The following is a 12998-nucleotide window of genomic DNA, read 5'->3' as shown; positions in this document are numbered from 1 at the left end:
AGTATAAATTCATTTACAAAACCTTAGGGGTGAAATAGAATAAAATTAAAAGCACAATGAAAAGCAGTGGAAGGGAAAACAAGTCTAAATTGATATTTCTATCAATAACAGTGTAAAAGTATCACCCTGGATTGATTAACCCTCACATAAATTCCTCAGCAAATAAACATTGATTGCTTGGCTTTCTACCTGTTAATTTCTCTACTTTCCACCATTAATGTAGTACATAAATGTACACAGTCAAACACAAGTATTTTTTAAAATAAAGCATTATATCCTTCGAAAAGCTAGTATCTTAATTCAGTCTGGGGCAGATAATAGCTACTTAGCAACAATTATTTATAAGCACCTATGTATGCAAAACTCTTTGAGGCTGAAGGAGAGATAAACCATGGTCTCTGCCCTCTTGTAGTTTGCAATCCTAAGAAGGGCTGTGAGATATAAACTTACTTCAAAACTTTAACTACTTCCAGGTTCTGGTTTTTTATCCATTAGGTCATACTCTCCATAGATTTAGTGGTCTTCTGTGACTGCAATTTAAATTCATCACTTTTCTGGTAATCTGATAAACAGCCTTTCCAAAATTAGCCAATATGGCCTTTATATGACAGAGGGTCTGTTACTATCCTCAAACAGAAAAACTTCTACCTTGAACTAATAAAATTTTTAATTTTAAATAGAAATATATTGTATCCAACTTCTGGGTATTTAGTAGCCAATGTAACTAACTGGTCACCTCAGTCTTCTACTTCATTGACTCTAGACAAAAATATACTTATAAGTCACAAGATTTAGAGATCTTAAGAGTAGGAGAGACTTTGACAATCAGCTTTCTTTTATGAAATCCAACAATAGGGACAGATCTATGTTTTTTATACCTGCCTCCATTTCTGTCCCCAGCTCCATTCTAAGGTAAAAACAAAAATAAAGGTATTTGTGTCTTCAACTAAAGGGAGTCTGAACCCAACAGCTCCTGTAACCTACAGCCTGGAGTTTGAACAAGGCCACAGTCTAGAATAGAGAGTGAAGGGACAAGAACTCTAGCCCAAATGATGTACCTACCCAGATTATTTGCAAGGATATAAGGGATTCTGTGAGGCCATTTAGTATATCACCAATAAGGGAACTTCTGTCTCTCTGAAAAAGAAAATAAACACAGATATTCTTACCCCAAGGTTAGTCCACTACTTGAAGAAGGTTCATGTGTTGAGGAGGGGGGCACAATTTAAAGAACTCTCAAAACACCAGGAGAAACAAACAATTTGTGTGTGAAAGTAGTTTTCCCAGCAATTCTGTAAGAGGTAGGAAAGAGAATAATGCATCTGTAGCACCTGATTTTGGGTAGGAACGTTGGAAAGAGGCATGCAAAGCTATATCTAGCGATGATTATAGGAGAAATCTAATCACCTTTGGCAGAAAAACTGTAATGAATGTTCTTGCACTCAATTTAGCTAAATAATTATCTGCAAGGGGAAAATTATAGCAAAGCTCTTAATCTCAGCTGTACAGTTTCAGTGTACTTGCTCATTCAGCTATATGTTGGGTTAAAGGCTACTACCTGCACCGTGAAAATGGAGTGTATTTTAAAAAATTGCTTAAAGTGAGAGCTGTATTTATAGTAGTTAGTAAATAAACTGTTTTCACGACTGCTTAAACCCTGATTTAGCTGTATTGTTTTGATTAACAGTGACACTTAGGGATGACTATTATTGATGCCTGCTCATCAGAAGGGTCTGGTAGTATCTCTATGAAGTAAATTTTATTAACTTAGATTAAATTATTGTAGACCCCAAACTCCTTGAGCATAGGGATATTTTCTTTTTTGAATCATCAACTCCTAGCATTGTGCCTGGAACACACTAGAACTTAATAAATAATTGTTATTGACATGTTGATTACCTGAAATTACTAAAACATACCCTTCCAAAATACTTTCATATTTAGACTTTAAAATTAACTGACTTTGAACTGACTTTTTAAATTCATCTAAATTAGTAGGTTTTGTCATATAACTAAAACCTTCCACCTTCAAAACCTGACATAAAAATCAAACTTATATGTAATTATAATGACCAAGAACCTTGGTCCTAGAAAAGAACTGAAAAAAATGTACCTCTCTCTCCCTTCCTTGTAGAGGTGGGGCACTATGGGCATGGAACATGGTGTACACTATCAGACTGAGTTAATAGCATCAGGCTTGCTGAAGTGTTTTTTCCCCCTCTCATTTTTATTCGTTATAAGAATAATTAATCAATTGATAAACATTAAGTGCCCACTCTGTGTCAGGAACTATGTTAAATTTTGGGGAGGCAAAAAAATGGCAAAAGATTTTCCCTACTCTCAAGGAGCATATAATCTAAATGGGGAGACAATATGCAAACAAGAAAACATACATATATACATGCATGCATGTATATATGTATGTAGATACATATATGTGTATAGAATAAGCTATATATACAAGATAAACAGGAAATAATTAAAACAGGAAAAGCACTGGAACTAAGATGGATTTGAAAAGGCTTCCTATGCAAGGTGGTATTTTAGTTGTGTCTTAAAGAAGTCAGTTGAAGTAGATAAGGGAGAATATTCCAAGCATTCGGGATAGCCAGAGAAAATGCCTGGACCAAGAGATGGAGCATCTTTATGGAAGAGCCAGGAGGCCAGTGTCACTGGATCAGAGTACATGTTGAGAAGTAATGGGTAGGAAAACCATAAAGATAGGAGGGGGCAAGGTTATAAAGGGCTTTGACTGGGGGTGGGGGGAGGGGTGATATGACTGGAATTGGAGTAGGATTAAGACTCCTCTGCATAGAGATGGTAATTAATCCATGGGAGCTGATGAGATCACTAAGTGATACACTTTAGAGAGAGACCAGAAGAGGGCCCAGGAACGAAACCTGAGGGATACCTACGGTTAGAGTGAACAAGCTGGAGGAAGATCTAGTAAAGGAGAGAAAAGGAGCAGTCAGATAGGTAGAGGAAAACCAAGAGAGAGTGGTGTCCTCAAAACCTAGAGAGAGAGGGTATCAAGGAGGAGATCACTGTGTCAATGATCAACAGTGTCAAAGGCTTCAGACTGTGATCCAGGTCAATGAGGATTGAGAAAAGGCCATTGAATTTAGTAACTAAGAAAACATTAGTAATGCTAGAGAAAAGTGAGTAGTTCCAGTGGAATGATAATGTGGAAAGCCAGATTGTAAGGGATTAAGAAGAGAGTGAAAGAAACATGGAAATATGTTTAATATGATTGCTTATGTATAACTATATCAGATTGCTTGCCACCTTGGGAAAGGGAGAGGGAGGGAGAAAAATTTGGAACTCAAAATCTTATAAAAAATGAATGTGGAAAATTATCTTTACACATAATTGGAAAAAAATAAAATACTATTTCCAAAAAAGAGCAGAGAATGAGAGGAGGAGAAAAGGAGGCACCTCTTATAGACAGCCTCTTTGAGAAGTTTATCTACAAAAGAAGAAATATAGCATGATAAGTAGTAGGGATAGAAGGATCAAGTAAGGGTTTTTCCAGGAGAAAGGAGACATGGGCATATTTTTAGGCAGTTGGAAGTGAACCAGTAGAGAGGGAGAGATTGAAAATAAATGAAAGAGTGGGGGTGACAGAAAGGACATCTGTTGAACAAGATGGGATAGAATGGGATCACTTGAATAAGTAGAGGGATGAGCCTTGGTAGGGAGTAAGGCTACTTCATCATATGAAGCAATGGTGAAGTAAGAAATAGTTGCACAAGGAGCCTAAGCAATAGGAGATGAGGAAGTGTGGAGAAGAGAGAATTCAAGGCAAACAGCTTCATTTTTTTTTTCTGTAAAATATGAGGCAAGGTTCTTAGCTGAGAGAGTAAGGGGAAGGGAACCATGGGAAGTTTGAGGAGGGATGAAAAGGTTTGGAAGAGCCATTGTGGAGAGTAGGATAGTGAATTGTTAAGGGAGGTATAGTAGAATTGCCTAGCAGTGATATGGGCCCAGTTAAGGTTATATAACACAAGTTTGTTCAGTTACACATTTATAGGCATAAGGTGATGAATATAGGTGAATGAGTCCAAGGGTGATGCTTGGCTAGGCATAATCAGTGATATAATACAGGGGATAGGGATTCAGGAGAAGAGGACAATGTAGAATTGGTTCATCAAGGAGTCAAGATGAGAAGAGAAAAGGGTAGCTAATGTAGGGGAGATGGCCTAGGAAAGAATTGGCAAGGTCAAGCAGATGAATAGCTTTGTGTGTAGCTAAGGTGGGGTGTGGGAGTAACTCATGAAAGATGAGTAGGTTGAGGAACTGAGGGATTGGAGTATTTGAGGGAGAATAAATATGGATGTTAAAGTCGTCTAGTATGAGTGCAGGAGTTGAGGAGGAGAGAAAAATTGTAAGTATTGGAAAGGAAGTGCCCTGGGGGTCTTTAGACAACAGCTCACTGGGATTTTGATTGGGTGGTAGATAGGAGTATTATCAACCTCAAAGAAAAAGAGGTTACTGAGTTATGGAGGAAGGGGGAGAATATGGAAGTGAGAGTGGGGAGGAAGGCATATTCTGCCTCCCCTCAACCAGTGGGTGAAGAAAAATGATGAAGATGCAGTCAGTACTGTACTAGAAAGGCTGGCCAGCAAGGCTGTTTCATCAAGGGAAGGCCAGGTTTCAGAAAGAGTTAGTAGGTAGGAAGAGTAGAAGAATAGATTTCAGATGAAGGAAAGTTTGTTGCCTATGGACCAGGCATTCCAAAGGGCACAGTGGAAAGATTGGGTAGAGTTAGGATGAGACTTTTGGGTGGGAGGGTTGAGGGGGATAGGAATGAGGACTCTATGTTTAGGCAATGTGGAGTGAAGTTTAGATGCTTATTTATAAAAGTGCAGAATCACTGGGATGCGAAAGATATGACCATGTGTGAGAATGTTCATCATTAAGTGGAGGGTACTACTCCTCTACCCTCAGAGAACAGGTGCTGCTGGACATAGGAGGCCTGAGTTTGAAGGGAGGGTTACTCTTCTTTGCACTTGAGATTCTCTACATCCCAGTTGGGAGACTGGGCTGGCAGCAGGAGGTGGAAGATGCCTTGTGCTGGTACAGATGAAAGTGGTTGTTTTGACACTGATGGAAGGTGCCTGGCCTAGCCACAAGCCATGCTGCCTCTGGGAACACAATGAACTGAGCAAGGGAGAGAAGGTTCAGGGTGCTAGTGCATCTGCATTCTGGAAAGGGGAAGGGGAAAGCAATATATTTGGAAATGAAAACAATGTAGAGTTACAAGTTATCAATTTAAAAAATTATAAACCTATCAGGTTTAGATCAATATAATATGGTTAATGATGATGGCTTGGAACTAATTTACAGTAAATCACAGTAAGGGAAAGATGATGATATTAATATGAATCAAGTTATTTTTTTCCAGCACAATTTGTTTAGGAGGTTTTGTGAAAGTGCAATGATTTGTGATTTCCATTATTTCTGTGCCCCCTCCAATGGTTAGGGTTAACGCATTGGCAGACGAGCTTCAGAGAGGTACTATTTTAGCTTGCTTGGGCCAATAGAAGCATTGATATCACCAATGGTTAGGGTTAACACATTGGCAGACGAGCTTCAGAGAGGTACTATTTTAGCTTGCTTGGGCCAATAGAAGCATTGATATCACCAATGGTTAGGGTTAACACATTGGCAGACGAGCTTCAGAGAGGTACTATTTTAGCTTGCTTGGGCCAATAGAAGCATTGATATCACCAATGGTTAGGGTTAACGCATTGGCAGACGAGCTTCAGAGAGGTACTATTTTAGCTTGCTTGGGCCAATAGAAGCATTGATATCACCAATGGTTAGGGTTAACACATTGGCAGACGAGCTTCAGAGAGGTACTATTTTAGCTTGCTTGGGCCAATAGAAGCATTGATATCACCAATGGTTAGGGTTAACACATTGGCAGACGAGCTTCAGAGAGGTACTATTTTAGCTTGCTTGGGCCAATAGAAGCATTGATATCACCAATGGTTAGGGTTAACACATTGGCAGACGAGCTTCAGAGAGGTACTATTTTAGCTTGCTTGGGCCAATAGAAGCATTGATATCACCAATGGTTAGGGTTAACGCATTGGCAGACGAGCTTCAGAGAGGTACTATTTTAGCTTGCTTGGGCCAATAGAAGCATTGATATCACCAATGGTTAGGGTTAACGCATTGGCAGACGAGCTTCAGAGAGGTACTATTTTAGCTTGCTTGGGCCAATAGAAGCATTGATATTACTGCAGCATGCCAACTCACCCCAAGGTCGATGTCTCCCTCAAACAGATTCAGTCCTAAAGCTAAAAGGTTAAGACAAGACCTGACATTAGCAAATGGGTAATGGATTGTGACATTTTTTTTAAAGAAAGGAAACCACTAACCGTGATTGATGTCAAATATGTCATTGTTCTTGCCACCATCTACATCTATTATTAAAAAGACAAATAAAAAGACAAAGGAGAGCAAAAGTTAATCATAGCTGAAATATTTTAGAGGTTACCTCAACATGAAACTGTAGGCCATTGTACTAGGATCACATTGTGTACTCTGTTTTCCTATTTCCCTTGAGAATTGACTGACTTTGGGAATAAATCAATATGGTTCAGAACAAATGACTCCCTCTGTGCAAGATGAAAGCCAGAGAGGGAAAAAGGTCCGCTGACACAGACAGGCTGCACTCAATCAGAACCACATGCTGCAGGCTGATACAGTCAGCCTTGACTTGTCCATATGTGGCCACTTCAATGTAGACTAAAGCTTTTAATAAATGGCACAGACCAAAGCTTCCAGGTTACACCTGAATTCCTTTCTAAATTCCCATAGAACAGAAACCTTAATTGTTCTTAAGACTATGAGTACAGGTGAATAGGAGTGGAATGTCACATTTGGTCCATCTGATCTGGCAGAACCCATCTTTCCGGCTCTAATTTCTCCCTCGAGGAGGAAGGTTGGATTTAAGTAATAGCCCATTGTATACACATACTATTCAGATGATACAGGAAAATCTACTTTCATAATATATAACTTGTCAGTAATCAAGGAGTAAGCACGGCATGATGGGCTTGGAGTCAGGCAGATCTGGTTTGCATTCAACCTCAGATACTCAGAAGCAACTGTAAGTGCTTCAAGTACTAACCTCCATAAAATTTGAAAATCTAAACTGAATTTTTACTTGAAAGATTATTTGTCATTAAAAACAAACAAACCAACCAAAAAACTCATAGGGCACATTAGCACCAATCCTGGAGCCTTGACTTGAAAGTAATTTGGAATTATGGGAAAAAAAAGTCATGAAAATGTTTATACCCTTTGACTCAGAGATCCCACTGCTAGGCATATGACCCAAGGAGATCAATGAAAAAACTACATGACTCTGGAAAAGTCTCTTAACCTCCCTGAGTTTCCTGATCTGTAAAATGGGGATAATAGTATCTACCTAATAGGCAGATCTAATAATATTTACCTAATAGTTATTAGGTAGGTATTCTTCTTATTATTAAATGAGATAATATCAATAAAGTGTTTAACACATTGCCAGGCACAAAGTAGGCATTATAAAATCACTTATTCCCTCTCACTTCCCCTTACTTTGCAAGGTTGTTGTGAGGATCAGATGAGATCACATATGGGAAGTATTTTGCAATCTTTAAAATATTATATAAACGCAATTATATAAATGCTTGTTGTTGTTTTGTCACCACTCAATGTTTTGGTCCCAGCCCCACCCTCCCCATTCAATCACAATCATGTGATCCCAGTTTATTATAGTTACTGCCAGAGTCCTAAAACATAGAATAGAGTTATTCAGCTTTTGGGCATGGTGCTTAAATATTTGGAGCAGCTAGGTGACCCAGCGGATAGAGTGCTAGTCCTGGAGTCAGGGGGACCTGAGTTGGAATCTGACCTCATAAACTCACTAGCTATGTGACCCTGGGTGAGTCACTCCACTCTGTTTCCCATAGCTTTTCATCTATAAAATGAGCTGGAGAAGGAGATGACAAACCACTACGCTATCTTCGCCAAAAAAAAAAAAGAAACCCTAAATAGGGTGATGAAGAGTCGGACACAACTGAAAGGACTGAACAACTTAATATTCAATTAAATATTCAAGAGGGATCATGATGGTTGTAATGTTTGGATTATTTTCTTCATCATCTGAAAAAAACGAGACTAGAATTCCCTCAATTCAACTTACACTCTGGGGTTTCATCATGGTCCAGATGTGACTCTGAGTTCTCAAAAGCTCTGTTTGGAGGCCCAGCAGTCTATGGTCAAAGGACCAGCCTGGCTATGTTTGGAGATGCCTCTCAACGGGGGGTCGAGGCCACCGGGTGATGAATTGTAGGTACCATACCCAATGATGAAGCCAGCTACTTAAATGTACCAGGTGAGGAATTATAATAGCATTAAATAGAACATTGTTGTTGTGGTGGATTGGTCATTCAGTCACATCCGGCTCTCTGTGACCCGATTTGGTAAAGATACTGCAGTGGTTTGCCATTTCCTCCTCCAGTTCATTTTGCAGATGAGGAAGCTCATCTCCTAACTCGGAGCACTGGGCCTGAAGGCAGGAAGACCTGAATCCAAATCCGTCCTCAGACTAGCTGTGTGATCCTGGGTAAGTCATTTAATGATGTTTGTCTGTTTCCTAGGCTATAAAATAAGCTGGAGAAGGACTCCACTCCAGGATCTCTGCCAAGAAAACCCCAGATGGAATTACCGAATCAGAGACTTCTCTGACCGGACTTAAAACTCCCTAACTCCTCTGTGCCACCTAGTGGCCACATGTAGCACATTAAGTATTTCAAAGGCATTCTATATTTGATCTCATTTGAGCCTCACTACTACCCTGAGAGGTAGATACTATTAATTCCATTTTATAAAGAACACAAATTTGGAACAGGTCTTGCCCAGGGTCACATGGGTAAGAAGTATCTGAAACAGGATTCAGGTTTTCTTGGCTACAAAACCAACACTGCAACCAAAACCAATAGCACCATACAGGTGCCCCACCCATAAATGAAATCACAGATCATTGGAAGGAAGTACTGAAAAGAATAGAAATCGAGAGATGACTCACCGAAGTTTTCTGGCTTTGGCTAAAGAACAAAAAAGAGAAGAAAACACATTACCATGATAGACAAGATTTATCGGTGTTTCTCCTGATCTTACTGTGCTACACAGTAATAAAGGCATTTATTTACTACCTCATTAATACTGATTAGTTGCCCTCAAAGTACTAACTTTCATGAAATTTGAGAATCTAAACTGAATTTTTACTTGAATGATTGTCATTAAAGAAACAAACAAACAAACAAAAACCCCACGGGGCACATTAATGCACTGTTGGTGAAGCTCTAATTTGAGCCAGTCGTTCAGAAAAGTAATTTGGAATAATGTGAAGAAAGTCATGAAAATGTCCATACCGTTTGAATCAGACATCCCACTGCTAGGCATATAGCCCAAAGAAATGAATGAAAAAAAAGGAAAGCCCCCACATATATACATCAAATTATTTATAGCTGTACTTTTTGTAGTACCAGAGAATATAAAACAATACCAATGCTCAAAGCTAGGTCAGCCAAGTTGTAATACAAGGATGGAACGGAATATTACTGTGCTCTAAGAAATGGTGAATATGACAACTCCAAACACGTCTAGGAAGACTTCTATGAATTGAGACAAAGTAAAGTAAGCAGAACCAAGAAAACGATGTGCATAATGCTTATAACAATGTAATTATAAAGATCAACAACAAATCATTTGAATCTGAGTGCTGTGAAATTAGAATTACCAACCTTGGCCCCAAAGAGGTATATAAGAAGAAACTCTCCCTCTTTCTTTATAGAAAGAAGTGGGGGAAAATCAATGTGGATTCCTTCCTATAATTTTGAACTTTTTTTTAGATGTCCCTAAATAGCAAATTGCTTATGCCTCAATCTATTTCTTTGGTTCATATAAACAAGATAGGAGATACAGAATCATTGTCAATTATGGCTGTTTTCAGCAAAAGAAATGAGTTGGTGGTTTCAGGTTAATGCTATAAAATAGTTGCCCATAGCATATAATACACCATCATACTTGACACCAAAACGTTGTCTCACACATTAAGAATGTATCTGTATGTAGAAATACAAAACCATACAAACACACTTATGGAATACATTCTTAGCAGTGGAATTTAAGATGTACTTACGATATAACAAATAATTTTTAAAAAGAACATTGTCTCTGCAAGATTTGGCTGCTCTTATAAATTTAGAACTTCAGGTTTCTCTCCAAGCCTTTGACATATGATTTAGTGATTTGATTCTGGCTGTCTATATTCAGCTGGTACAGGATACCTCTCTACCTGCATAAGGTTGGGCAAAAGCTAATAAGGGATCAGAAAAGAATTCTTATTCTGCTGGGCCTTCATAGTACACAGCCAAATTACTCACACTGAGATTTTCATTCAAGCAATTTGTAAAAAGTCTATATGTCATTCGCCAATACCAAAAATTGAACTAAAACACATTTCTATTTTTTCCATATTACCAAAAGCTAGTTTGGAAACAGTGAAACAGAAACAAAAACAACCAAGCACACCAAAGTTTCTTCGTCCCCTATTTCTCTCCCTTGGATCCCCTTCCTGTTTCCCAGACCCCTGCAATCAGCCAATCTGTCCCAAACAGTAAATTTTCTCTTCTTGTCCCCAAAAAGTATTCATTTCATTCACCCTGCCTGATTCACATGTTTAGCCACACAATGGCTAAACAAGTGTTAATGGTATCACTACCCCACCCTCAGAGGTAATACTATCCTTGGTATTGCCTACTACTTTCCAGTCTGCTTATTTCTTCTTCATTTCCCATATATCTTGTAGCATATGCCTTTTAATTCCTTACCATGCCAGAGACCACAAGGAGAGCCTCACAGAGCAGAACCCAAGGTAAACACCACGAATCCATGTTGCATCTGGAGCTAAAAGTCACAAAGTATGAAACTCCAAATGGGTTTTGTTTATATAGATGCCAACACTATAAATTAGAGCCTTTCATCTATGTGAGGCATCTTGTAGACTGGTCTCTTCCGAGAGTACCCAATCAAGAGGGCAAAGACTATCAAACCAAGCACCTTTCTGAATTTGAGCAACTTATCCTGTTTATTTTCAAAAGGCAAATGTCTGGGAGGAGCCAGCCCGGGAGATTAAATATCTAATCTTTATTTCCTGGTGAATAACAGGAAATCCCATATGACAAGGTCAACAATTAATTTTAAAACATACATCCATTCTTCCATTCAACTAGTCATTATAAACTGTTGATCAGTGGAGTGCTAAATAAATGTTTATTGACTGAATGACTGATGATCACTTGGATGAAGTTATAAGGAAGGTAAGCCCACCTCAGTTTTGATTGCATCTTCCTATGGAGGCTCTCCAAGTCCATTGGAGATGAATTGGTTGACTTGGGGTGTTGTGAAGTACAGCCACTGCTTTGTACTGGGTTTATTTAAAAAAAAAAGTGGAGGGTCAGTTAAAGAATTGACCTTTCTTTTTCCTTTTCAGGGAAATACAGAGGAAAAGAGAAATGAAACCAGAGACATCAGGATATAAATTTAGAGTGAAGAAAGCTTAGAGGCCAGTCCAATATCTCCTTTTACAAGTTTGGAAAGTGAGGCCTAAAGCGGTTAAGTGACTTGCCCAAAGTCACACAAATAGTAAGTAGCAGAGCTGGGGATCAACCCCAAGTCCACTGACTCCAAATTCTCAAAGGGGACTTAAGTCTCTAGATACATAGATAGTTATGTGGAAAGTGGGGGGAGGGGTAATGAGCTAGAGTAAAGGTAAGGAATGGCCAGGTGATTAGAAAACTCACCTGTTGCCTCTGGGCTAGTCTTGTACCACCTGTTGCTCTCTGGGAATCTTCAGAAATGAAACATGCTACCATTTGCTACCCCTCATTCCAAAGCTCTAGAGACCCATTGTACATTGTTGAATTTTATTATTCAGTGAGTAATTAATGAGCATAGTTGGAAATATTGAAGCTTTGTGGTACTATGCACACAGTAGGTGCTCATGCAGGGGGTTGATCAGAAACTCCATGACCAATGTGCTGGGGCTATAAGGAGGAGAATGTTTGTTTGACTTTGATCTGATATCCCTATGTAGGCTGAGCAGTTCAACTGAGGATGAATTGGTTGGCATGAGCTATGGTGGGCCAGAATCATCTCTTTTCCCTGGACCTGTAAAAAGAGGGCTAAGGTACTGTCAGCCTTTTTTCCCCTTTGGGGAAGATGCCTAGGGAAAGTGGGACCGAACTCAAAAGTAAACTTGACCCCCAGGAGGCCCAGGGGTCTGCTAAGACCCTCCCCACTTATTGCCAGAGATTGGAACAGAATTAATAACAGAATTTTATCACAGGGGCATATGTGCTCAACCACACGTCCCAAGATAAGAAAACCAAGCGGCTGAGAAGCTGGAGCCCCTAATTCCACCTTCTTATAAAAAGAAGGGGAGAATTCCCTGGTAGTATCCACTTCCTAGAGAGATTCAGGACCCATCTTTCTGTTCAGAGGAAGGATAATGATTAACAGGACCAGCATCTTAGGGAAAAAAGATGCTTGGAGTCTAAGTTTTGCTGAGAGAGGAGGAACTTCAGGACAGCACAAACCCTGTAACCTGCATAGTTAGAACAAATCCATAGCAGCATAAATGTGCAGCTTATACTTATCTCTACTACTGCCCATATCCGTGGATCCTGGAAAAGGTCCCCCATTGCATGTGACTACTACCTTCTTTTGGGCCAAAAGGCTGCCCATCCATAGGGCTGTGAGAGGAGGGTGGGAATTACTCAGCATTTCCCTTGGAGAGACAAAATAATAATAATATTACCTAGCATTTACGTGTTACTTTAAGGTTTGCAAACCACTTTGTGTATGTTAACTCACTGGATCCTCACAACAGCCCTATGAGGTGGGGGATGCTTTATCTCCCTTTTACAGTTGAAGAA

General features: G+C 39.3%; 1 protein-coding gene across 1 annotated transcript in view; it reads right to left on the bottom strand.

The window, feature by feature from the left end:
- The window catches only part of LOC118833159 (meprin A subunit beta-like), a 97911-nt gene extending 85975 nt beyond the window's left edge, over positions 1–11936 (bottom strand). The window contains exons 1-3 of the mRNA XM_036740556.1: positions 11865–11936; positions 9086–9104; positions 6387–6431 (exon numbers count right to left, since the gene is read on the bottom strand). Coding sequence (XP_036596451.1) covers positions 6387–6431; positions 9086–9104; positions 11865–11936 — 136 coding nt within the window. The remainder of the gene's footprint in view (positions 1–6386; positions 6432–9085; positions 9105–11864) is intronic.
- Positions 11937–12998: the final 1062 nt, after the last annotated feature.

This window comes from Trichosurus vulpecula (assembly GCF_011100635.1).
Source record: "Trichosurus vulpecula isolate mTriVul1 chromosome X unlocalized genomic scaffold, mTriVul1.pri SUPER_X_unloc_2, whole genome shotgun sequence".
Classification (NCBI taxonomy): domain Eukaryota; kingdom Metazoa; phylum Chordata; class Mammalia; order Diprotodontia; family Phalangeridae; genus Trichosurus; species Trichosurus vulpecula.
Note: the sequence above shows the minus strand (reverse complement) of the source record. Positions and strands in the feature narration are given on the sequence as shown.